Genomic DNA, 27,911 nt, shown 5'->3' on the forward strand with positions numbered 1-27,911 from the left:
ATAGAGCCCTCTGTATTATTTCATTCTCCAGTATTAATATGTGATTACAGAATGGAGTTGAAGCTGAACTCCCAGCAGCTATTATAATACATTTAAAGGCATTCTGTATTTATGGTTAAAGTGTATCAAAACCTAAAAGTAACAAAAAATGTCATTTATTTCATTTGGCCAGTCTTTTGATTAGGTGGCTGCATTCATTTCCCATGATTCCACCAGATACACACTTCCTGTCCTAGGGTGACAACGCTCACTCTACTGTATATGTGGAGGAGCAGCATTGTCACCCCAGGCTGCTTTTCTGACTTGGACTACAAACACCTCCCCCTGCTTTGTAGTTCACAGAAGGTAGCTGGGAAGGCTGATAATAATGTTGAGATTTCAGTTCAGTGCGCTGAAAGTTAAAAGGACAGAAGATTTCTGGTGGAATCAACAAGTGATTTGCTGTACTTGTCTAGATTTAATGGTTGTATTTGTTTTCTTTTTTTAGGCAAAGGACTGATAAACTGCAATATATTACATTTTTGTTTTTGGGTTTTGATATACTATGCACAATTCACAGCAGAAAAATGTCCTCCAGATCCGTTCCGGATGCATGTCTGCATGCACTTTTTTTTAACACTTTTTTATGCATTCTAGTGTATTTTGATGTATTTCCAGGTGCATTTCAGCTGCTTCTTTTCCTCCTTTTTTCTGGCCATTTCAATTGCAAAATCTTTATTTTTATCAAGAATGTTTTTCCTTTGCTTCATTATACTGTTTATTTTCACTGTACTGGGGTCTGGTGCTATTTTGATGCGTTTTTGATGCTTTTTACTGTGTTCCAGTACAGCTCTCTGCAAGAAAAAAGCAACATGCTTTTTTTTTGGCGTTGGTAGTGGGGATCGTGATTGACGTTGGATCTACTTTGGATGGCTTTTTTTTTAGTTTTTGTTTTTATAAAGGACTTGTCAACGACTGTCTCCTGTGATTTTTTTACACTACACCTTTTTGTGAATGGGTAGTGGTACCATGTACCCCATACTCATTCACATAGGGAGAGAGCTGGGATCTGGGGGCCCCCTTGTTAAAGGGGGTTTCCAGATTCCGATAAGCCCCCACCTGCAGACCACCCATAACCACTGGCCATGGTTGTGGGGAAGAGGCCCTTGGCCCCATCAACATGGGAAAAAGGTGCTTTGGGAAGGGAGCTCCCCTGCCCCAAAGCAACCACCCCATGCTGAGGGCATGTGGCCTGGTATGATTCAGGAGGGGGGCCATTTGCTTGCCCCCCCCTTTCCTGACCTGCTGGGCTGCATGTTCGGATAAGGGCCTGGTGTGGATTTTGCAGGGGACCCCCCACACAATTTTTTTTAATTTTGCCGTGGGGGTTCCCCTCAAAATCCATACCAGACCTGAAGAGCTTGGTATGGATTGGGGGGGGGGAATCCATGCCGGTTTTTTTTGCTAAATTTTTAATTGCCGGCAATTCTTTTACATTCAGCTGTCAGTGGGGAACCCCGCTGACAGCTGAAAGTGTAAGGAATGTTTTCACTGCTAGAATACTACATGACTTAACCACTTGAGCTCCAGAGGATTTACCCCCCTTAATGACCACGCCTCTTTTTGCTACTCGGCGCTGCACTAATTCAAATGATAATTGCGCGGTCATGCAATGCTGCACCCAAACGAAATTTACTTCCTTTTTTTCACATAAATAGAGCTTTCTTTCGGTGTAATTTGATCACCTGTGCGCTTTTTATTTTTCACGCTATAAACAAAAAAGGCCAAAAATTTTGAAGAAAAACAATATTTTTTACTTTCAGCTATAAAAAATATATAGTAAACTCAAAGTTAGTTATAAATTTAGGCCAAAATGTATTCTGCTCCATGTTTTTGGTAAAAACAATCCCAATAAGTGTATATTGATTGCTTTGTGTGGAAGTTATAGCATCTACAAACTATGGTATAAATACTGCAATTTACGCCATTTTTCTGCTATACAGCGCTGCGCTAGTTTAACGGACAATTGCGCGGTCATGCAATATGGTACATAAATGAAATTTACATCCTTTTTTTCCCCACAAATTGAGCTTTCTTTTGGTGGTATTTGATCGCCTGTGCGGTTTTTATTTTTTATAAAAAAAAAAGGCTGACAATTTTGAGGAAAAAAAAACAATATTTTGGACTTTTTGCTATAAAACATGTCCAGTAGAAAAAAAATGCAAAAATCAAATTTAGCCATAAATTTCTGCCAAAATGCATTCTGTGACATGTCTTTGCTAAAAAAAAAACCAATACGTGTAAATTAATTGGTTTACGTGAAAGTTATATCGTTTACAAATGGCGGGAAAGATACTGGGATTTTTAGGTTTTTTTTTATACTAATAATGGCGGCGATCAGCGAATTATGGCGGCGATCAGGGACTTATGGCAGCGACCAGCGACTTATGGCGGGACTGCGGGACTGCGGCGGACATTTTGACATTGGGGGGTACTGACTTGGGGTTACTGACATCCCCAAAAACACGAATACAGTGATTAGTGCAAAAAAAAAAAAACACTGACACTGTACTAATGGCAATGGGGAGGAAGGGGTTAACTTTATTTTGCAGGGAAGGGTTTTAGGAGTGAGGGGAGTGTTTTACTAGGGGGTGGGGGTGTGTACTGGGCGGGACAAGGCTCGATCGAGAGAGAGAAACTCTTCTGTCTCGATCAGCTCGTCCTCGAGCTGACAGGGAAGTGACAGACAGTACAGCTACTGGAGCTGTGCTGTCTGTCACTGTTTGCCGCTGATCGCCGGGAAACAGCCGCTAAGGACTGGCTGTGACCCGGCGACTCACATCTGCGGCGGTGATCGGCGGGACAGATAGGGCGGCAGCGCGCCTCGCGCGCGCCCCCTATTTGTTTACAAAACACACGTTTTAAAACATGGTTTTGCCTGCGAGTGCTGCCCTGCCGCCGTATATCTACAGTGGCTGGGCGACAAGTGGTTAATAATAGAACTCATGCGGTATGTTAGTAACAGGGCGTTATCTTACCACATACTCAGATCTGATAAGATACCGCTTAGAGAATTTTCTGTTTGAAGTTTGCGGTTGAAATTTCCTCGAATTGAACGGGGTGGTGTCTGGCCCATCACTAATTATAATGCTGTTCATGTACTACACACGTCATAGAAATAAGACATATGATTGTTCTCATATTGACATAGAACAATTATTAGTATTTTCATATATTGTATTTTTATTTATAGTTGTCCTAAAGTAACTAAATGTATCACTATGTGTTAAATCTCAACTCCAGTGACCACATGCTAACCCTTGCATGCATGGAAGTCTTGAAGCCCTGGCTAAATTCACTGACGTCATCACCAGGGGCAGACTGACCATTTGGAAACTCGGACACTGCCCGAGGGCCCAGGGTCAGTAGGGGCCCCATGAGATGCCCCTGGTACCTTTTTCATAGGCTTTTTTGAGTTTGGGCAAGGACACAGGGGCCCCATGATCCCCTATTGCCCGGGTCCCCCATGAGTTGTCAGTCCGCCCCTGATCATCACGCATCGACTTAACTAATTTAGCTACCTATGGCTAGATTCACATATTTGAATTTCTATGCAGTGCTTTTTCATGGGCACCTCAGCCCATTAATTTGAAAAATTTAAAAAAACAATGGTGACCAAATGCCACCAAAAGAAAACTCTATTTTTGTGAAAAAAAAAAAATTATATAAATTTTATTTGTGTACAGTGTTGCATGATCGCCCAATTGTCAGCTAAAGTAGCGTAGTGCTGAATAGCAAAAAAATGGCCTGGTCATTAAGGGAGTAAAAGCTTCCAGAGCTTTAGTAGTTATCTGGAACACTGTTTTATGGCCAATTCACACTACATGCTTTTCAGTTGCTTCAGTTGCATCCAGAACACACAGAAAGTAAGTGATATGGTTGTCAATGTCATAGTTCACACCTTGCTTGCAGTTCTAGTGTATTCCAGTTGCAGGAAAAAAAGTAGAACGGGCTGCATTTTTTCTGCACACAACTGTACTGGGACGTGGTAAAACGCACTGTAACGCACCAAAAACGCACTGGAACGCACCAAAAACGCACTGGAACACACATGTCCCTATTTAAATTGAAGAAAAAGAGAGGGAAAAATGAACTGGAATGCATAAAAAAACACACCGGAACACGTCAAAAACGCACCGGAACACGTAAAAAATACACCGCAACGCGCCATAAATACGCATGCAAAAACACATCCGGAACGCACCTGGACTGCGTTTCTATAGTGTGAACAGGCCCTTAATAAATTTCCTTCCATGAGTGCATCTCTCTCCCCCCCTCTCTCTCTGTCTCTCCCTCTCTCTCTCTCTCTCTCTCTCAGAAAAAACATGCTTACTTTTTGGTTGAGGAGTGTCAGGGGTGTTGTTGGTAAATGTGGGGGGGGAGGGAGGATGGTGGTGTTTGTTGGTGTCAGGCTCTCTCTGGTTGGGGGGGTGCGCTGATTTTTGTGTTGCCTAGGGCAGCACAAAACCTAAATACACCACTGCTTACAAGGCAAGCAATTATTAGACCCGCTGTCAGGGTTTTATTACTGTCCCCAGGAGCACAATTTCCCTTCATTTCCTGGCCTGGTGACAAGTGTCAGACAGAATAGGAAGAGAAGAGAAATCTCCAGGATGGTAAAGCAGACAGTTTTAAATCCCAACTTCCATTGATAGTGGTCACCAGGATAGAAAGTACAGAGAAATACAATAATCTAAAGCTGTCACAGAAAGAGTTGGGGAATCTACCAATTGGGGACACTCGGAATTTACTCTCACAATGAGATTTATTCTGATTTATGGTTTTGTTTCAAGGACAGGAAGTGAAGAGAAATCCCAAAAAAGGGTCACAGGCAGCCATAATAGCCTAACAAAGGTCCCTGCACTTAGGAGTTATGGTTGGATTCTACATTTACATTTTCCAGGTATTATTAGTGGGGTGATACTGTCATCCGCCACCTAGAGTCTAGGACAGGGATGGGCCACCTTAAAGAGGGGGAGATCTACCTGAACAACACAGGAGAAGCCAAAGATCCCCGGGCACAGTGTCACCTTCTCACACCTGATTTAAACCTCTAATTGCTGTACTACCGTGTCACAATCTCGTGCATTGCGTGGCAATCATGGGTTTAAATCAGGCGATGAGGAAGCAACAAATCACTTCCTCACCACCTGTCAAATGCACTGGGATCACTTTGCAGAGGAGCAGCAGTGCCAACAGGGGCGGACTGACAACTCATGGGGTCCCTGGGCAATAGGGGATCATGGGGCCTCTGTGTCCTTGCCCAAGCTCAAAAAAGCCTATGAAAAAGGTACCAGGGGCATCTCATAGGGCCCCCTACTGACCCTGGGGACTCGGGCAGTGTCCGAGTTTCCAAATGGTCAGTCCACCCCTGGTGCCTACTGTACCTGTGAATGAGCCCTTAGTTGTAATCGGCAGCGGCACACTAACGGGTTGCTCACATGTAAAGTTGGGGGTGGTAAAATCACAGTTTTACCCCCCCCCCCTTTAGCTGCTGAGGCAGCAAACAAAGGTGTCCACATGCCGCAGCAGGAATTACACCTCCTGTTGCTTTTGGTGGGTGCTACCACCTGTCAGCTGAGACCCGTTCAAGTGAATGGGCCACTCTGCAAGTGCCCTGCAACTGCATGCTTCTGTGGGGTCCAAGGGCTTAAAGCAGGTGGTGAGAAAGCAGCACACAGCTGCCTGTTTAACCCCTTGTTTGTTGTACTGCACAGAGTTGCAGGGCACTTGCAGAGCAGCCTTCAGAGGTGTATTTACCAAAAGGCAAACAAGGCATTTGCCTAGGGCAGCATTTTTCAAGGGGGCAGCACTGCCCTTTGGAAGAAGGAACAGAAGGGACACACGCGGCATGGGGACCTGGTGGGTTCCAAGAGAGGATTTGGGTTTCATGACAGTGTATGCACGTTCCCGGGGATGTCCAGGGCTATGAAGGTGATTTTCTCTCTCTCGCCTAGGGCAGCACAAAACCTAAACACACCACTGGCGGCCTCATTCACTTGAACGGGTCATGCTTGGCTACACCCACCAACCATGACAGGTCATAGGAGAAGCTCTACAGAGGAGACATCAACGTATGTGGCTCTTGCTCCCGACTACAGCTCCAACTATACAATAGTCCCTCTGCATTGCACTCTTTGATGCTCTGGGATGGCGGATCAGCAAGCCCAGACTGAGATCTATGAGTCACCTGGCGGGATCTACTGGTCGCTGACCCCCGGTCTAGGATAACATGCTCACTTTTAAACCTCCAACCTTTTTGTCTTTACAGGAAAAGAAGTTGTCCATATGAATGGCCTTATAAACCAATCCATCGTTCTCTCACCATCTGTGGATTCATCACGTCCTGTACATGAAGTCTACTGGAACTTCCAAACCTACATAATGGCAACTTATATAAATAATCAGCTTAAGGTAGTTGAGGACACATTTGAAGGAAGACTGGAGATACGGGATGGTGGAAGATCACTGAAGATTGGACAGCTGAGATTGGAGGACAGTGGACTGTACATTGCAACTATAACTTTTACTGACAAAAGTAAAGATCAGAAAACCTACAATCTCACTGTGTATGGTATGTCAAGATCTGTGCATGGTATGCATTCACCTAACCCATGTTCATCTAATTCTTTAGTCCATCTCAGCATGGTCAGGTCCAATTAGTTGATCTCCGGCTTGGTCACAAATCAAGGATAATATAAAATTCAGCTTTTTTTGTTTTTTATAACAGGGCTAAGCTAAGGGTTACACAGTTTCGGGACACCTACCGACAATGACCATTGGCCGGGATCGTTGTTAAGGTGCCTTTTCTATGAGCACAAATATCTCAGATCTTTATCAGGACACCACTCAGCTAAATTGTCCAGATATCAGTGGATAATTGCAGACATCTTTTTAAGACTCGGGTGAAAAGAAATTTCTGCCGGTCACATCACGTCCCCACAGCCCAAACATCAGCACACTGACTGGGTTGTGGATCCTCACCAAACCTGAGCAACTCTTTGCAGCTTCAAGAATGGATCATGTCTGGGGGCTAGAACCTGAAAAAGAGCAAAAAGGAGAATGGTACCATTGGATCACTTAAAGCAGAGCTTCTCAGCCAGGGTTCCTCCAGAGGTTGCTAGGGGTTCCTCCCTTAGCAATTCATGCCTCTCAGATACGTTCCCACTGACACCATTGATCTTGTTAGCAGGGGCGGACTGACCATTTGGAAACTTCCCGAGGGCCCGGGGTCAGTAGGGGGCCCCATGAGATGCCCCTGGTACCTTTTTCATAGGCTTTTTCGAGTTTGGGCAAGGACACAGGGGCCCCATGATCTCCTATTGCCCGGGGGCCCCATGAGTTGTCAGTCCGCCCCTGCTTGTTAGCTGTCTGTAAGGGGTCATTCTTCTCAGTAACCATCACATTGATGTATCAGGAGTTGTACATATAGTCATTTTTAGCAAGGGTTCCCCGAGACTTGAAAGTTATCTTAGGGGTTCCTCTGTCTCGAAAAGATTGAGAAAGACTGACTTAAAGTGTTGCTAAACCCCAAAATATCATTGCCCGTGGTGCTGTAGAACTCAACATTTACCATCTTTGTTCTGTGATTTCTGTACTAAAGCGATTCTAAAGGGTTTTTTTTTTAAGAAAAAATAACAAATATGTCTATACTTACCTGCTCTGTGTTTTGGTTTTGCACAGAGCAGCCCAGATCCTCCTCTTCTCGGGTCCCCTGCAGACTGTCCCCTTCCCTCCTGTTGGGTGCCCCCACAGCAAGCAGCTTGCTATGGGGGCACCTGCTGCTCTGAGTGTCCATTCACACATGGAGCCATGGCTCGTCCCCGCCCCCTCTCTCTTCTTCATTGGCTCACTGGCTGTGATTGACATCAGTGGGAGCCAATGGCTCCTGTTTCTGTCTCAGCCAATTAGAAGAGGGAGTCCTGGGATAGCCGAGACTGCAGTGAACATCGCTGGATCTAGAGGGGGCTTAGGTGAGTATTAGGGGGGGCTGGGGGGGATGCTGTACACAGAAGGTTTTCTACCTTCATACATAGAATACATAGAAGATAAGAATCCTTCAGCCTGTACATCCACTTTAGGTTTGTAGTTGCTTTGCCATCTCCCTGAAATAGAGGATCCTCCCCCAGTTCCTTCTCTAGGCTGCCCATTGACTAGTACAGTTGTGAACGAACGTTCATATGAAGATTTGTACAAAAATTCTCATCAGTACATTAGATGACTTGACAAATGTTATTGAACCCGTTCCCTCCCGGCCTTTCCTCTCCTCAGTGCTGTCAGTGTCTGAGGAAAGGAATGCTGATAACCACCTTTCCTGTGACAGGGGACATTTACACTGATAGTCAGAGCACTGATTATTAGCGCAGCCCCATCAGTGCCAATCAGTGTCCATCGGGGCAGCATAGCAGTATAGCATATCAGTGCCCATCGATGCAGCATATCAGTGCCAACTTATCAATGCAGCCTCATCAGTGCCTCCTCATCAGTGTCCATCAGTGCAGCTTATCAGTGTTTATCCATGCTGCTTCATCATTGCCCATCAGTGCAGCCTATCAGTGCCCAACAGTGTCCATCAGTACAGCCACATCAGTGTCCATCGGTGCAGCCTATTACTGCCCATCAATGCAGCCTATAGGTGTCCATCAATGCAGCATATCAGTGTCTATCAATGCAGCCTATCGGTGTCCATCGGTGCAGCCTATCAGTGTCCATCAGTGCAGCCTATCAGTGTCCATCGGTGCAGCCTATCAGTGTCCATCAGTGCAGCCTATCGGTGTCCATCGGTGCAGCCTATCACTGCCCATCAATGCAGCCTATCTGTGTCCATCGGTGCAGCCTATCAGTGTCCATCAGTGCAGCCTATCGGTGTCCATCGGTGCAGCCTATCGGTGTCCATCGGTGCAGCCTATCACTGCCCATCAATACAGCCTATCAGTGTCCATCAGTGCAGCCTATCAGTGTCCATCGGTGAACCTATCAGTGTCCATCAGTGCAGCCTATCGGTGTCCATCGGTGCAGCCTATCACTGCCCATCAATGCAGCCTATCAGTGTCCATCAGTGCAGCCTATCGGTGTCCATCGGTGCAGCCTGTGTCCATCGGTGCAGCCTCATCAGCGCACATCAGTGAAGAAGAAAATGTACTTGATTGCAACTTTTTAGAACAGAAACTAAGAAAAACTGTGTTTTATCTGATTTTTTTTTGTTTAATTAGCAAATAATTGGACCCCCCCCCCCAGTGGTGATTACATACCAGCAAAAGAAATCTCTGTCTGTCTAAATGACAGAGCTAATCACAATGTGAATACAGTTGCCGGTTATCGGCTGCACTTTCCTCACGTTTTCACAGGGTGAGGAAAGAGGAGAGTCAGTAATCGGGAAATGTATTTAAAAATCTGAGGCAGTCCAATGCAGTCCCAACCATGTCCATCAGTGCTGCCAGTCAGTGTCCATCAGTTCTGTCAGTCAGTGTCCATCAGTTCTGTCAGTCAGTGTCCATCAGTGCTGCCAGTCAGTGTCCATCAGTTCTGTCAGTCAGTGTCCATCAGTGCCGCCAGTCAGTGTCCATCAGTGCTGCCAGTGTCTATCAGTGCCACCAGTCAGTACCGCCTATCAGTGACTTTCAGTGCCTATCAGTGCCGCCTTATCAGTACCCATCAATGCAGCCTATCAATGCCCATCAATGTTGCATATCAGTGCTCATCAGTGCAGCCTGATCAGTGCACATCAGTAAAGGAGAAAAATTACCTGTTTGCAAACTTTTCTAACAGAAACTGAGGGAGGGGGATTTTTTTTCAAACTTTTAGTTTAGCAAAAAAATAAAAATACATACATACCACCAAAAGAAAGTTCTATTTGGGAAAAAAGATACATATTTTCATATGGGTACAGTGTTGCATGACAACACAATAGTCATTCAAAGTGCGACAGCACTGAAAGCTGAAAATGGCCAGGCAGGGAGGGGGTGAAAGTGACCGAAAAGGGGTTAAGTGGTGTATTTATGAAAAAAATGTGCCTAGCCGTTCATCCAGTAACAGTGCATGTACCTTCGTTGTGTGCACACGGGGCAAAACAACTGTTAGTGGGCGTATTTCTGCACTGACTGAATGATCTTCAGTGATTTCAAATGGGAAATACCGTATCTGGTCACTAGACAGCGCTAAGTATCATAGAAATGTAACCATTGATTTCATTTATTTACTGATCTCCCTCTAGTGTTCTCCAGAGTTATTACATCTCTTGTTATGAAGTCCTATGTATTTCCTATACTCCTCAGTGCCATCTAGTGGCCATAATGGGGTATTTTACTACCGCCCATAATAAAGGAACATCCAATCAGATACGAAAATAGCCTGAAGAACATTTGCTTTTATCCAATTCACACAGAACGAGTGTACAGGCCGATTAGCCAGACGAATCACTATGTATACAGAGCAGCTGCACAGCACACCACTGTGTATGTAGTGATGTAGAGGCATCAGGAGGAGCCAATCAGCACTCGGCATGTGCAAAACCAACATTTGTTTCATTTTATTCGTTAAATTTGTTTAATTTGTTTTCGGAACTTGTTTCATTATGTTTATTCTAATTCAACATTTCTGACAGATTCAATAATAATTCTAACATGGCAATCCATAAACCACAATCCATATCCATTTCAGCAAAATTATCACAGTGCCTTTGTTGATCACCACTCAGTACTTAATTTTTATTGTTTTGTAAAGTACTCTAAGTATTCTATTCTTTTCTAGTCTATTATTTTATTTTCTATTCTCTTCTTTTCTATTCTATTATTTTATATTCTATTCTAATGTATTCTATTTGGATTCAAATTCATTCTATTCGACATATGAATGTCAAAAGGAGTTATATTTTTTCTATTCTATGTTTCTATTCTATTCTATTCTTTTTGTTTTTCTATCCTATTCTTTGATTTCCTATTCTAATATTTTCTATTCTGTTCTTTTCTATTCTGTTATTGATTTTCTATTCTATTCTAATCTTTTCTATTCTATTCTGATTGATTATATTCCTTTCTATTCTATTCTGTTATTATCTATTCTATTTTGTTCTGTTTTACTCTATTCTTTTCTATTCCATTCTTTTCTTTTGTATTCTGTTCTTTTATTTTCTATTCTGTTCTTTTCCCTTCTATACTTTTATATTCTAATCCATTATTTTATATTCTATTCTAATGTATTCTAGTCAAATTCAAATTCATTCTGTTCAAAATTCAAATTTCTGAAGGCAGTTATATTCTTCCTATTTCTTTCTATTATCTTTTATTGTTTTTCTATTCTATTCTATTTTTTATTTTCTATTCTAATCTTTTCTATTCTATTCTGATTGATTTTATTCCTTTCTATTCTATTCCGTTATTATCTATTCTATTTTGTTTTGTTTTACTCTATTCTTTTCTGTTCTATTATTTTCTTTTGTATTTTGTTCTTTTATTTTCTATTCTGTTGTTTTCCCCTCTATTCTTTTTTATTCTATTCCATTATTTTATATTCTATTCTAATGTATTCTAGTCAAATTCAAATTCATCCTGTTCAAAATTCACATTTCTAAAGACAGTTATATTCTTCCTATTTCATTCTATTCTCTTGTATTGTTTTTCTATTCTATTCTATTTTTTATTTTCTATTCTAATGTTTTCTATTCTTTTCTTTTTTTAGTCCATTCTTTGATTTTCAATTCTATTCTAATTTTTTCTATTATATTCTGATTGATTCTATTCTATTTCATTATTATCTATTCTATTTTGTTTTGTTTTACTCTATTCTTTTCTTTTGTATTCTGTTATTTTATTTTCTATTCTTTTATTTTCGCCTCTATTCTTTTATATTCTATTCCATTATTTTATATTCTATTCTAATGTATTTTAGTCAAATTCAAATTCATTCTGTTCAAAATTAAAATTTCTGAAGACAGTTATATTCTTCCTATTTCATTCTATTCTCTTTTATTGTTTTTCTATTCTATTTTTTTATTTTCTATTCTAATCTTTTCTATTCTTTTATTTTTTAGTCCATTCTTTGATTTACAATTCTATTCTAATCTTTTCTATTCTATTCTTTTCTTTTCGATTGTATTCTTTTATTGTCTATTCTATTCTTTTTTATTTGTTTATTTTCTATTCTATTTTATTTCTATTCTTGTTTTCAAATTCAAATTTGTTTTCAAATTAGTTTTCATATTCAAATTGATTCAAATTTCGTCCAAATTTTATTTTGTTATTTCGGATTCATTTAAATGCGTTACTCTTGCAATTCGGATACATCCAAATCTCTGAATAAAGGAAAATTTGTCCGAATTTCGATTCAGAACGAAATAAACCGCACATGTCTAATCAGCACAGCAGGGGACAAAGGAGAACATGACACTCCCGTTTCTGCAGAGACTTCTTCTGGTGGGTTTTCTATACTGGATTGGGATCCAGTGACCGGACAGAAGCCAGATCCGGTCTTGTGAATTCAGGTTTTTTTTGTTCTTTATGGTCCTCACCAAGTCCCTGGCAGTACTTCAATGCTGCTTTTAGAATCTCTGCCAGGACTTCCAGAATCCCTGCCAGGACTTCCAATGGCATTCACAGACAGAGCTGCTGTTAGAGACTACGGGGCCCCATACAGCCAACCTGAATGATCCCGCCCACCTCCCCCAAAAAAACCCCTCTGTTTACCGTGCTTCAGTTATGAATGAACACAGTGAGTGATCGGTACTGATCACTCATTGTGTTCGTCAGGAAAGGAAGGGTATGGTAAATGTGACATTTACTGGACCCTTCCCCCACTATCTATCCTGAAGGATCCTATTGTGTGCTTGCAGCTGTCAGTGGAAAGGAGGAAAGCCGGAAGCACTGTGGGGGTGGGGGCACACAGGGGGCTTGGGCAGCAGGGGGTGCATAGGAAGGGTTATGGGTGCAGCATGGGGGGGCAATTACTGGAACTGATCCCCTGTATGGCTCTCTCTGTAGCAGCTGAAAGCCAGCAGGAGGGAGAGGAGAAGAAGTCAGCTTTCAGCTGCTGCAGAGAAAGCCATACAGGGGATCGGTTCCAGTAACCGCCCCCATGCTGTTCACTATATCTGGTCTCCCACAGGACACAGAACATGGAAATGCAATTATTTTAGTAAATATAATACTTTATCTCATCAGCCATTAGAGCAGTCTTGTGACTTCTAGCAGTGTTCAGCACTGAATAAAACTTGTAGGAGTTTTCGTTCTGCTCTAGGAGGATGCAGAACCCCTGACCTCTGTCTGGACAGTGCTGATTGGCCCTCTGCTGATCACATACACTCTCCTAAGAAAAAAGAAAACCTCTCTAGCAATACACACAAAACTGAGCATGTGCAGTATCATGTTATCTCTACATGATATGTCTTATCAGGAGATAAGAGAGGGACACTGAAAGAAGGGGAGGATCAGAGAAGTCAGGATCAAACATCATTTTATACAATGCAGACGATTAACCCCTTAGGTTCCACAGTGAGTATGACAAGCACGCTTTACTGCATCTACAGACTGATTTTACTGTTGTGGTTTAGTAACACTTTAAATATGTCCTGGGTTTTTATTTTTTAGATAAAGTGGAAATGAGTAGATAAGGGTTTTGGTTGGGGTTGGCGTTTTTGCTGCAGGATTTATTTAATAATTCAAAAGTATTTCTTTTTAAACCATAATTATACTTTATTTCTTTTTTTTTCTCAACACGCAGACCTGTGTGTAACATACGTGTATATTCTTCCCTATAGACTATGTTCCTGCCCCAACCATCAGAATCGCAGAGATGAGGAACGATGGTGAATGGTGTAATGTGACTCTTCGTTGTTCTACATCAACAAGCACATCAACTCTGTCCTATATCTGGAACTACAAACATGGAGACTCTGCCTATCAGCTGTATAATATCCCCAGAGACACAATCCAGATGTCTCTGCAGCCGGAGTCCTGGGATATGGAGTTTCTGTGTACTGTACACAACCCTGCTGACCGGAAGAACGTCTCGGTGCAGAATATCTGCCCGGATTATCATGGAAGAGATACACGTACAATTACAGGTAGGAGGCAATTCAAAATTTTTAGAGGATTATTACAAAATTCCAGGACCACAAATAGGGTTGTCACCTGTCCGGATATTAGAACCCCCTTTTTTTAGTACTTTTTTTTTTCCTTTCGCCATTCATCTATAAGCTATTATTATTTTTGAAAATAGATTTTCATTACTTTATGTAGTGTCAATACACTCCAAAAAAATGTTACAGTGAGCTTCATTTCTTTAGTATGCTCTGTACTGGAACACTCCATGCTCTACACCGGAACCCTCCTTTCACTGCAGTTATACTGGCGTAACACCCTCCTAGTTAGGGATGTTTCACACGGGCGTTCTGTATTTGAAAAACAGACATTGCTATGGAATAGCGGATGTAAAGGGATGATCATCTGTTTACATCGGTTAATGTCCGCATCCGTTGACATTTGTTTTTTTGAACCAAAGAAAACCCTATTTTTTTTATGTACAAAAAAAGGAACAGATGATAAATGGATGTAAATGGCTGTAAACGGATGAAAAACGGGTGTAAATGGACAAAAAAACAGATGTAAACTGATCAAAACCAGAAGTGAACTGATGAAAAATGCATGAAAAACAGATGTAAACCAGAAGTGAACGGATGAAACATAGATGGATGAAAAACGGATGTAAATGGACAAAAAACGGATGTAAACTGACATACGGTCCGTTTTTGCATTGATAAAGGATGTAAAAAAACGGATGTAAACTAATGAAAAATGGATGGAAAAACGGATGGAAACAGATGAAAAACGGATGTAAACAGATAAAAAAAAAAGGATGTAAACTGATGAAAAACGGATGAAAAACAGATGTAAACAGATGAAAAACGGATGGAAACTGATGAAAAACGGATGAAAACGGATTAAAACTGATGAAAAATGGATGAAAAAATGGATGTAAACTGATGAAAACCAGAAGTGAACTGATGAAAAACGAATGTAAACTGATCGTTTTTTCTTGGAAAAAATGTGACTGAACTAATAAAAAAAAAACACAGCGCCCATTTGAAAGGACCCTTAAGGTTTAGGATGCTGGGTGTATGTAGTTTACCTCCTCTGTAGCCAATAGAGTAGATGTTGATTGCTATATTCTGCTCAGTGTTTCACAGCTTTGGACAACTTTGGACAAGGGGCTGCATAGACAGGTTTGGACAAGGGGTTGCATAGACAGCTTTGGACAAGGGGCTGCATAGACAGCTTTGGACAAGGGGCTGCATAGACAAGTTTGGACAAGGGGCTGCATAGACAGGTTTGGACCAGGGGCTGCATAGACAGGTTTGGACAAGGAGCTGCATAGACAGGTTTGGACAAGGGGTTGCATAGACAGGTTTGGACAAGGGGTTGCATAGACAGCTTTGGACAAGGGGCTGCATAGACAGGTTTGGACAAGGGGCTGCATAGACAGCTTTGGACAAGGGACTGCATAGACAGGTTTGGACAAGGGGCTGAATAGACAGCTTTGGACAAGGGGCTGCGTAGACAGGTTTGGACAAGGGGCTGCGTAGACAGGTTTGGACAAGGGGTTGCATAGACAGCTTTCGACAAGGGGCTGCATAGACAGCTTTCGACAAGGGGCTGCATAGACAGCTTTGGACAAGGGGCTGCATAGACAACTTTGGACAAGGGGCTGCATAGACAGGTTTGGACCAGGGGCTGCATAGACAGGTTTGGACAAGGGGCTGCGTAGACAGGTTTGGACAAGGGGCTGCGTAGATAGGTTTGGACAAGGGGCTGCGTAGACAGCTTTGGACAAGGGGCTGCGTAGACAACTTTGGACAAGGGGCTGCGTAGACAACTTTGGGCAAGGGGCTGCATAGACAACTTTGGGCAAGGGGCTGCATAGACAGGTTTGGGCAAGGGGCTGCATAGACTGGTTTGGACAAGGGGCTGCATAGACAGGTTTGGACAAGGGGCTGCAAAGACAGCTTTGGACAAGGGGCTGCATAGACAGCTTTGGACAAGGGGCTGCATAGACAGCTTTGGACAAGGGGCTGCATAGACAACTTTGGACAAGGGGCTGCATAGACAACTTTGGACAAGGGGCTGCATAGACAACTTTGGGCAAGGGGCTGCATAGACAGGTTTGGGCAAGGGGCTGCATAGACTGGTTTGGACAAGGGGCTGCATAGACTGGTTTGGACAAGGGGCTGCGTAGATAGGTTTGGACAAGGGGCTGCGTAGACAGCTTTGGACAAGGGGCTGCGTAGACAACTTTGGACAAGGGGCTGCGTAGACAACTTTGGGCAAGGGGCTGCATAGACAACTTTGGGCAAGGGGCTGCATAGACAGGTTTGGGCAAGGGGCTGCATAGACTGGTTTGGGCAAGGGGCTGCATAGACTGGTTTGGACAAGGGGCTGCATAGACTGGTTTGGACAAGGGGCTGCATAGACAGGTTTGGACAAGGGGCTGCAAAGACAGCTTTGGACAAGGGGCTGCATAGACAGCTTTGGACAAGGGGCTGCATAGACAACTTTGGACAAGGGGCTGCATAGACAACTTTGGACAAGGGGCTGCATAGACAACTTTGGGCAAGGGGCTGCATAGACAACTTTGGGCAAGGGGCTGCATAGACAGGTTTGGGCAAGGGGCTGCATAGACTGGTTTGGACAAGGGGCTGCATAGACAGGTTTGGACAAGGGGCTGCAAAGACAGCTTTGGACAAGGGGCTGCGTAGACAGCTTTGGACAAGGGGCTGCGTAGACAACTTTGGACAAGGGGCTGCGTAGACAACTTTGGACAAGGGGCTGCGTAGACAACTTTGGACAAGGGGCTGCATAGACAACTTTGGGCAAGGGGCTGCATAGACAACTTTGGGCAAGGGGCTGCATAGACAGGTTTGGGCAAGGGGCTGCATAGACTGGTTTGGGCAAAGGGCTGCATAGACTGGTTTGGACAAGGGGCTGCATAGACTGGTTTGGACAAGGGGCTGCATAGACTGGTTTGGACAAGGGGCTGCATAGACTGGTTTGGACAAGGGGCTGCATAGACTGGTTTGGACAAGGGGCTGCATAGACTGGTTTGGACAAGGGGCTGCATAGACAGGTTTGGACAAGGGGCTGCAAAGACAGCTTTGGACAAGGGGCTGCAAAGACAGCTTTGGACAAGGGGCTGCGTAGACAACTTTGGACAAGGGGCTGCATAGACATCTTTGGACAAGGGGCTGCATAGACAGCTTTGGACAAGGGGCTGCATAGACAACTTTGGACAAGGGGCTGCTTAGACAACTTTGGACAAGGGGCTGCATAGACAGCTTTGGGCAAGGGGGTGCATAGACTGGTTTGGACAAGGGGCTGCAAAGACAGGTTTGGACAAGGGGCTGCATAGATAGGTTTGGACAAGGGGCTGCATAGACAGGTTTGGACAAGGGGCTACATAGATAGGTTTGGACAAGGGGCTGCGTAGATAGGTTTGGACAAGGGGCTGCGTAGACAGCTTTGGACAAGGGGCTGCGTAGACAACTTTGGACAAGGGGCTGCGTAGACAACTTTGGACAAGGGGCTGCATAGACAACTTTGGGCAAGGGGCTGCATAGACAGGTTTGGGCAAGGGGGTGCATAGACTGGTTTGGACAAGGGGCTGCAAAGACAGGTTTGGACAAGGGGCTGCATAGACAGCTTTGGACAAGGGGCTGCATAGACAACTTTGGACAAGGGGCTGCATAGATATGTTTGGACAACGGACTGCATAGACAGGTTTGGACAAGGGGCTACATGGACAGCTTTGGACAAGGGGCTGCGTAGACAAGTTTGGACAAGGGGCTGCGTAGACAAGTTTGGACAAGGGGCTGCATAGACCGCTTTGGACAAGAGGCTGCATAGACCGCTTTGGACAAGAGGCTGCAAAGACAGCTTTGGACAAGGTTCTGCGTAGACAAGTTTGGACAAGGGGCTGCATAGACAGCTTTGGACAAGGGGCTGCATAGACAACTTTGGACAAGGGGATGCATAGATAGGTTTGGACAAGGGACTGCATAGACAGGTTTGGACAAGGGGCTACATAGACAACTTTGGACAAGGGGCTGTGTAGACAAGTTTGGACAAGGGGCTGCGTAGACAAGTTTGGACAAGGGGCTGCATAGACCGCTTTGGACAAGGGGCTGCAAAGACAGCTTTGGACAAGGGACTGCGTAGACAAGTTTGGACAAGGGGCTGCATAGACCGCTTTGGACAAGGGGCTGCAAAGACAGGTTTGGACAAGGGGCTGCAAAGACAGCTTTGGACAAGAGGCTGAAAAGACAGCTTTGGACAAGAGGCTGCAAAGACAGCTTTGGACAAGAGGCTGCAGAGACAGCTTTGAACAAGGGGCTGCATAGACAGCTTTGGACAAGAGGCTGCTTAGACAGCTTTGGACAAGGGGCTGAATAGACAGGTTTGGACAAGGGGCTGCATAGACAGCTTTGGACAAGAGGCTGCTTAGACAAGCACTCTAAAGAAGAAGTCTCACCATAAATTAAAAAAAACTTTTAAAATACTCCAGGGGACGCAGTGCGCATAGAACATGTCCCTGTTAAAATCTGTGCAGGGGTTACTGAGCTACGTGGTTAAATAGCTTACCTTCTGTTTCCTCCGCTATCGGGTACTTTTGACTGGCAATGACAAAGAAAAGGAGCTGATAAAGACAGCGCAGACAGAACAACCGCAGCCCTCCTTGCTGTGCAACCTGCGCCTCCTCTACTTGCTTTATACAAATAAAAGACTGAGTCTGCAACCATTAGTACCTGGTGGATTGTGTTGTGGACGGTTGCTGGAGTGGAGTGCTGTCATTCACAACGCACAAACTGGCTACTACACTTTCCAGAGAGAGACAAGTGTAGTAGCTCTCTGCTTGTGTTTTGTGAATGACTACTCTCCACTCAAGCCACCAGCTACTACTGTAGTTAACTCCTTTGAAGTTGGTGGCTGAGGGAGATTGTCCTCTCTCTGTGTCACAGTGCCTTCACTCAGCAGTAAAAAGATATCCTGAAAGAGAAAGGTGCAGGAGCATAGGAAATTGATGCAAAAGCTGAGCTCAGTTCTTTTACCCTTCCAGCTCTGCCAAGCAGGGTGCAAGAGAAATCCAGCTTCCCACCTGCATTTATCAACAACAGGTAAACTATGTGTAGCACAACCCCCTTAGGGGCCGCTGGGTTTTGGGTCCCCTTGATGCAAGCACGGCCAGGCAACACGCATTTTCTTTACATCTCCACATGCACAGTCAGTAAATCAGTCCTTGAACTGGTTTTTAGTTTATTTTACTAAGGGGTTAACAACTTGGATGGGTTCCAGGAGTAAATGGGATGGCCAAGGAACTGCAAAACGTGATGAAATTCTTAGAAACAAATACTGTACAATTGGAATAGCAAAAATAGCAACAGTCTCTGTTAAGGAGCACTAAAGTCCCCTTGGTGTACCTCCTCAGACCCTGGATGATTCCTCCCCTTCACCCAGCTGTACTGAGGGTATCCCTGGGCAAGGGGTCCCAAGAGCTGTCAATTCAGCAGTCCTGGATGAGAACTGGTTGGGTATTGCACCTGACCGCCCTCTCCGCTTGTCTGACCCAGGGGGGTGTAGAAGTACTCACACTGTTCTGTCCTGTTAGCTTGGTGGGTTAGTGGCTGCCTTCAGGCCTTACACTGGGCTGACTCCTACCTGCTGCACAGTTTGCCCTCCCTAGGAGACAGTGGAGATCCTTTTGTCCAGCAACCAGCCTGTAGGTAGGCTCCCCTCCTTGGGGCCCCCTCCCAGGCTCCACTCTCCAGCCTTCCTCTCAATCCATCTTCCACCTGACTCATTGCTCCCCGGGCTCTGCCATATTAAGAGCTGTCCTTGGTCACCATGCTCGGCCTCCTGCCAGGGGATTAGCTAATGACCCTCAAACAGGCAGATCTAGGCCTCCCCCTTCCTCACCCCTGTTTCAGAAAGTTCTCTAAGTTTCTGGAAAGGTGGGAGGGCTCCAGGAGCTCTAACCTGTAGAACCTTCTTAGCCTGTCCTCACTCCCACTGCCTCACTCCCAGGCTGACTCATCCCAGGCTGCTACCCAGCCTCTGTCTAAAAAAAAACCCAACAAAGCCTATCTAGCCAAACCTAGAGGGCATTACATATGTTTAACATGCCAGCTTGCATTGAAAACGCCTGTTCATTGAGATCTAGATTGACTTTTAGTCAGGGCTTTTACAGTGGGAATGTGAGGGAAAAGAGTTCTGACACCTCCAGCCCTGAACCCTGGATGTGTAATGGCAAAGGGGTGGTGGGATGTGCTGGGGAGACTATTGTTTCTGACTTCTGGGGTTCTATTGTCACTGGGGGGGCTACCATTGCAGGGGGCTCTATTGTTGCTGGGGAGGTCTATTGTTATTGGCTGCTGGAAAAACTATTGTTGCTGGAGGGTGTCATGATTACCTCTATTGTAGTGTGTAAATGGACTTGTCACTGGTCTATGTATGTTCATGCAATATCTATCTATAGTATATCACACACAATATACTGCAGGAGGGGTCTATTGTTGCTGGAGGGATCTACTGTTGAGGAAATGGTCTACTGTTGCTGGGGGATCTATTGTTGGGGGGATCCTATCGTTTCTGTCTATTTTACTGCTTTTTTTGTTAAGTGGTTGTAAAGGCTCTTGTGTGCAGCATCCCCCCCCCCCCCCAATACTTACTTGAGCCTGATCGCGATCCATAGATGTGCACAGCAGCCTTGGCTGTCCCGGGTCTCTGCCTCCTCATTGGCTGAGACAGCCATTGGCTCCCGCTGTTGTCAATCACAGCCAGTCAGCCAATGAGGAGAGAAAGGAGGTGGAGCCAAGCCGTGGCTCCGTGTGTGAATGGACACATGGAGCAGCGGCTTGGGAGCACACCTGCTCGGGTGCCCCCATAGCAAGCTGCTTGCTGTGGGGGCACCTGACAGAAAGGAGGAGCTAGGAGCACTGGCAAAGGACCCGAGAAGAGAAGGACCTGGACTGCTCTGTGCAAAACCACTGCACACAGTAGGTAAGTATAGACATGTTTGTTATTTTGAGAAAAAAAAAAGAACCTTTAGAATCACTTTAACAAATTCCTTAGCACCAAAAAATGATACTTTTTTCTGTATTTTAGGTGATTGTACAGCCAGATTTTAGTGTGCAATGTAATAAGAACATAAGAGACTTCACACCTGGGGCGTTCTCATCTCACCCCTCTTCTTCTTTGCCATCATCATAACGAATCCTGGTTATGTGCAAATCTCCTGAAGGTTCTTGAGATCTGGCAAAGACCTTTGGCACAACTACATGCACACACACCGCTGAATTCTGGTATCTGGGCCCTTGTAGATACCTGCGCTATGTGTGTACATGGGCAGAAATGCCCCACGTTGTGTGCCACATCCCAGACACCTGCAGTTCATCAGTAAATCTATCTCCTGGGATGTGTGCTGTAGACTTCCAAGGAGGTAGCAAGGGTTCTTACATCATTCTTGCCTAGGCATGTAAGCAGGAAGACAGTTCCTGACAAAAGCACAGAAAAGGTAAGAAACCTTTCTAAAAAAATTAAAAAAAAAGAACATGTTCTCCCACTGGTGGAGGGGGGAGGGGGGCGAGTTAGGAGCAAAAAGGTAATTATAATGGGTGAATGTCCACTTTCCCTTTTTTTTCTTAGTTAAATGTATAACAAATCTCATTCTTCAGAAAACCTTTTTTGACTTATTACAGATCGAACCTGCTGGATACAATTGTACGTCTTCCTGCCCATTCTGACTATTCTGTCACTATCTCTGCCTCTCCTGTGTTTACTGAACAGGAGGAAACCAGAATAAAGTAAGTATTTATACAATTATTTTTAGCAATTAATAGCAGATACACAATCATAAATAAAATATCAACGTCATATTACTAAACATACATTGGCACATTTAGAAATTCTAAAGCTGGCCATACACTATGCAATCTAATTGTAGACTTACCTTTAGATCTACCATCAGCTCTGTATTGCAATGGCCTGCCAGATTTGATACAAACTACTGTAAATGTATTGTTTAGGTTTGCTCTCCTATAACATCATTTTGGTAAGACTAAATAAGATTGTACAATCAGATGGTATGCTTTAGAGTAGTGGTCTCCAAACTGTAGCCCGGGGACCGGATGTGGTCCTTTGCTTGCCTTTATCTGGCCCTCTGGGGCACTTTTCCTCCCACTGATACAAGACACTCCCACCAACAATCGGGCATAATTACTGCTACTGACGTCAACGGTGAGGCACTATTTTTCCCATTGACACCAACAATAGGGTACTATTCCTCCCACTGACACCAACAATGGGGCACTATTCCTTCCACTGACACCATTGATGGGGCACTATTCCTTTCACTGACACCAATGATGGGGCACTATTCCTTCCACTGACACCATTGATGGGGCACTATTCCTTTCACTGACACCGACAATAGGACATTATTCCTTCCACTGACACCGACAATAGGACATTATTCCTCCCAGTGACACCAATGATGGGGCACTATTCCTGCCACCAGCACCAACAATGGGCACTATTTCCCCCTAAAGACACCAACAGTAGGCCAATATTCCTCAGACTGACACCAATGATGGGGCACTATTCCTCCCACTGACACCAACGATGGAGCACTATTCCTGCCAGCAACACCAATGATGGGGCACTATTTCCCCCCAATGACACCAACAATAGGACACTATTCCTCAAACTGACACCAATGATGGGGCACTATTCCTCCCACTGACACCAACAATGGGGCACAATTCCTTCTACTGACACCAACAATGGGGCACAATTCCTTCTACTGACACCATTGATGGGGCACTATTTCTCTCCCACTGACACCAACGATAGAGCACTATTCCTCCCACTGACACCAATGATGGGGCACTATTCCTGCCAGCAACACCAATGATGGGGCACTATTTCCCCCCAATGACACCAACAATAGGACGCTATTCCTCAAACTGACACCAATGATGGGGCACTATTCCTCCCACTGACACCAACAATGGGGCACAATTCCTTCTACTGACACCATTGATGGGGCACTATTTCCCTCCCACTGACACCAACAATAGGACACTATGCCTCCCACTAGCACCAATGATGGGGCACTATTCCTGCCAGCGACACCAATGGTGGGGCACTATTTCCCCCCAATGACACCAACAATAGGACACTATTCCTCAAATTGCCACCAATTATGGGACACTATTCCTCCCACTGACACAACTGGGCACTATTCCTCCCACTGACACCAACAATTGGGCACTGTTCTTCCCACTTACACCAATGAAGGGGGGCTATTCCTTCTCCTAATACCAAAGACTTTCTACTTCCAATAGCGAACGTCCGGACCCGTGAAATTCTGATGGACAGTAAACTGGCCCTATATTTAGAAAGTTTGGAGACCCCTGCTTTAGAGCATTGAGCAAAATGTGTGTAACCTACAGTAACCTATCAGCAACCAGCTTTCATTACCTGACTGTTCTAAATTTATGAAAGGTGAAATATGATTGGCTTCTATGGGTACTTGCACATCCCTATCGCTCTTTACATTGCCTTGTTTTAAATGCATGGATTCTGAATGGATGATCTAGGGAACTTGCAACTACGAAAACTTGTGCTGCTGTTAAATATCACTTAGGGTCTTCTAAAGTGTTACTTTCTAAATATCCTTTTACAGGTCGGCAATGTGAAGATGATATGACTTTTTTTCAAAAAAGGATAAAAGATTCCTGTTACACAAATGGTCGGGCTAAGAGACATATCTTCAAGTTCAAGATCTCTCCTTTAACAAATACTGCAGAAGAGATGCCCAACACATGCAGACATGGCGAACGAGTTATGGACCCTTCCGGATCAATGACAACTTACATTAATACTTCACAGAATGAGCAACAACTTAATTACATCAAAGGGGGTAGGAAGATGGTACACAAGGCCACCCAACATGCAAGCATACTTCTTTTTTGGGGCAGTGGTGGTCCTGAAGAGCCCAAGCCCACTAATACTGGGCCCAGTGCTTTGGTAGTGCTTGAGAAGGAAAGAGCCTGTCTCAAAGCATACTCCAATACTGAAATGCAAATGGGCCAGTATTAAGATGACAGTTGCTGCACGCTTGCTGCCCACTTGTCACAGTGACCCCAGCCAACGTTTTGCTGTCCCAAGCTAGTGTAGTGCTACTCTTGTAGGAGCAGCTGGCATACTGTCCAGGCTTCCCCACTATCTTCACCCAGCAGCCAGCCACACAGCCTACTCGCTCATTTCCTTCATGGATCAGTCTAGGGATGTTTTTATTGTTTTTATTTTTGAGGATTTTGGATAGGGATTAGGGAGATGAGTGGGATACTCCAGATTTAGGAACTATATACACTTGAGGACTGTAAGGGGTTTATTTACTAAAGCTGGAGAGTCCAAAATCAGACTCCCTTCTGCATAGAAACCAATCAGCTTCTAACCTCAGCTTGTTCAATGAAGCTTTGGCAATGAAACCTGGAAGCTGATTGGTTTCTATGCAGAAGGGAGTCTGATTTTGGACTCTCCAACCTTAGTAAATAAACCCCTAAGTGTCCTCTTGAATAAACTATAACGAATTCCATGCTTGAAGCAAACAGTAGACTTCAGCTTGAGGCAATGATAGTGAAGTAGTATCAAGCTTGAGCTAAAGCTAACAAAGGGGTTAAATGGACAGAGCTTTTCGGGATACCAGCCAGAGACCCCTTTAGTTCAAACCCACAGCTGACTTACTAGCACCTGAGGGGGGTTAAGTGACACACAGTTTCTAGGATCCTTCAGATTGTCTGTACTCACAAGGCCTGAGAACAAATGGCAGCCTTAGTCCGTGATACCAGACCAGGCCTCCATTAGATGTCCCCCTTGTCAGCTTTAGCAGAACCTGGGTCTCAGCATTCAGGTCTTCAGGTTGCCCACTTGAGGCCTATGGCAGAAGATGCCTGGGAGGGCAATGATCCCTCTCCCAAGCTGGAATAATCCTGGGCAGGAAAGACCCAGAGCCCATTGTGCTCTCTGAATATATACAGTTACCCAGCATGCCTCAGGGCCCGGCTCCCTGGGATTAGCTAGTGCTGTATCAGTATTCACGCTGGCATCTGCATAGCTCCACGCCTACTATCTGGAAACCTCTTAAGCCTTCTGGATGAAGCACTGACCAGACCTAACTAAAACAGTGAGCCAAATATGCTTTTACCTTCCAAAAGAGAACTTAACTATCCAACCAACTTAGCACCTATCTAGGAGGGTGCTACACTAGTATGCTACACTAGTGTTTGGGGACACCATTTTTTTTTAATTCTTTAAATAACATTTTCCATTTAAAGAAATGCTAGGGAAAATCAAGCATCATTCAGTGATACATTTGAAGGTAGGTTTGAATAAGCAGTAGTAAAGGGATGCCAATCTTTGAAGATGATGTGAATAATTTCTCGATTATATTACATTAAAAAAATCAATAAACTGTATCAGAATAGTATATTTGCCTGCCTGAGTCTTCCCTAAATTTGGGAGGGTTGGGAGATTACATCATGTCAGTGTAAATTGCCTAGGGGGTATAAGAAAATAAAGAACTGAAGAGTAGGATCTTTATGGGTGGGGGTCCAGGACCACCTAGTCACATACCCCAGTAGGATGTGGGTTGTGTAGAGCAGTCAGGTGGAGTTATTTGGGTCTGAGATGAGAGATCCATATCCTGGGCTGGATAGGAATTTGTAACAGCAATGTCATGTCTTCCTAAATTGATTCTCCGTGTGTTGGTGGAAGAAGGTGAAGTCCTCCATTTCTATAATTCCATCGATTTTAGCCAGGCATAGTGACAATGAAGGTGGGGTATTCTGTGGCATTAAGCAGGCATGCAAGTATTGTTCTCCTACATTTTGGAAAGTCATGATGCTGTAGGAGATATTTAGCTGGATGTAAACATAGGTCGAATATCTGTGAGTTTATGTTTTAGTTCTAAGAATTTATCTCAGAATAGGCATAAGATCGGACATTCTAGCAGTCTGTTTTGCCAATGGAGATGGAGCAGGTGAAAAGACTCACCTGCAGCTCTAATTGTAATAGATACGCAGGAATGGGTGAACTGACCCATATACAGACTGTCTGCGTCCCAGTCTGTGCACCAATCCCTGCAAAAATGTCAAAGTTCATACACCAGCTCTGTCTCCATTGATAAAAGTAGGCTGCCTGCACACAGCTCCACTCTGCTTGGAAAGAATAAACAAATGCTCTTCACACTTCATGGGTCAATACCAGGGGCGGACTGACAACTCATGGGGCCCCCGGGCAATAGGGGATCATGGGGCCCCTGTGTCCTTGCCCAAACTCAAAAAAGCCTAAGAAAAAGGTACCAGGGGCATCTGATGGGGTCCCCTACTGACCCCGGGCCCTCAGGCAGTGCCCAAGTTTCCAAATGGTCAGTGCGCCCCTGGTCAATACACTGTGCAAATGAGCCCTAAAGAATATGCAAACCCCCTGCGCATGTAATGGAGGGGAACCCCATCTATGAAATTTAATTTTTCAGAATGAAAGTTCTGCAAAGTGTTTTCATTTCCAATCTTTTTATTAAGGTTTTGACAACGCAAAGAATGCAAAAGTACTATAATGAGGTACAGTAATGAGCACTAAAGCAGCAAACATTATAAGCTGTGTAATGCCACATGTATGTGTTACATTCTAATAAAACATACAAACAGAAATTTTCCTGAGTTATGGTTGAACATAAAACTGAATGAATTATAATCGGCAGGGCAGGTGAACCCAACTGGGGACTATCCAAATGCCCTCATATCAGTAAACAGACAAATAGTGTGATTCTTCAAAACTATTGTCTGTCCCCTGGATCGGGAGACAATTAAACCCAGGGGGTCCAAACAGCGGCCTTATGGCCCTTACGAACAGGTTGGAGAGCCAAAGGTAAAGTAGAAAGAGAGGAAGAAGAAAAGTATAAAGAACAGGAAATGGAAATAATGGAATCTGGAGTAGGTGGTGCCAGTCCATCCAACGGCTCATCGAGTGTTCAGATTAAGCAGTATTACTCGTCAAATACTTGATCTAAGGGTCCCATGTTTTCTCAAACAGGGGTATTTTATCCTGTAGAATGGTGCTCATTCAGCATAATCCAGGATAGTTTAGCTTTTAGGAGTTTTAAACGTACCGTGGGAGACTTCCAGGACCTAGCTACTATAGTGATTCTTGCTGCTGTGAAGAGGAACATTATCAGACACTGTGTGGGCCGAGGGGCTTCCTTACAAAGTTATAAATATAGATCCAAAACCAGCAGACCTTTAGGTAAGTCCACCAGATATAGTGCTCCTACATTTTGTAATGCTCATCAAACCTCAGTACCTAGGCCACAATCTACTCATTTTCTGAAAATATCAAAATCTGAAGAGACTTTCAGGTTTTTTCTTTTAGCAGCAAAGACATATAGGATATTGAATACAGGTCCCATAAAGATGGATTTCTTTTTTTAACAGAGGAGATGGATGAAATAATTTAGGCTATTCAGCTCACTAAGAACAAGAAGGTTAAGGTGTTTCTTTCTTCTCTAAAACAGTGGTCTCAAAACTCTTTGCTTGCTTTTATCCAGCCCTTGGGGTACTATTTCATCCACTGATACCAACAATGGGGCATAATTCCCCCACTGACACCAATAAAGTGGGCACAATTCCTCCCAGCGACATCAGTGATGGGGCACAATTCCTCACACTGACATCAGTGATGGAGTACTATTCCTCCCAATGACACCAACAATGGGGCCCAATGACATCAACAATGGGACACAATTTCTCCAACTTACACCAATAATGGGGTGAA

The 27,911-nt window shown here is 44.2% G+C and overlaps 1 protein-coding gene and 1 long non-coding RNA gene across 2 annotated transcripts in view; one reads left to right on the forward strand and one right to left on the reverse strand.

Moving 5' to 3' along the window:
- The window catches only part of LOC149439228 (SLAM family member 5-like), an 80,559-nt gene extending 56,076 nt beyond the window's left edge, over nucleotides 1–24,483 (forward strand). The window contains exons 2-5 of the mRNA XM_089659315.1: nucleotides 6,311–6,613; nucleotides 13,790–14,095; nucleotides 21,776–21,880; nucleotides 23,764–24,483. Coding sequence (XP_089515441.1) covers nucleotides 6,311–6,613; nucleotides 13,790–14,095; nucleotides 21,776–21,879 — 713 coding nt within the window. The 3' untranslated portion in view covers nucleotide 21,880; nucleotides 23,764–24,483. The remainder of the gene's footprint in view (nucleotides 1–6,310; nucleotides 6,614–13,789; nucleotides 14,096–21,775; nucleotides 21,881–23,763) is intronic.
- LOC149439227 (uncharacterized) overlaps nucleotides 1–27,911 on the reverse strand; it is a 173,872-nt gene that overhangs the window by 87,901 nt on the left and 58,060 nt on the right. The gene's annotated exons all lie outside the window — the stretch shown is intronic.

This window comes from Staurois parvus, unplaced genomic scaffold (genome assembly GCF_062004578.1).
Source record: "Staurois parvus isolate SC_StPar_1 unplaced genomic scaffold, SC_StPar_1.0 ptg001146l, whole genome shotgun sequence".
Lineage (NCBI taxonomy): Eukaryota > Metazoa > Chordata > Amphibia > Anura > Ranidae > Staurois > Staurois parvus.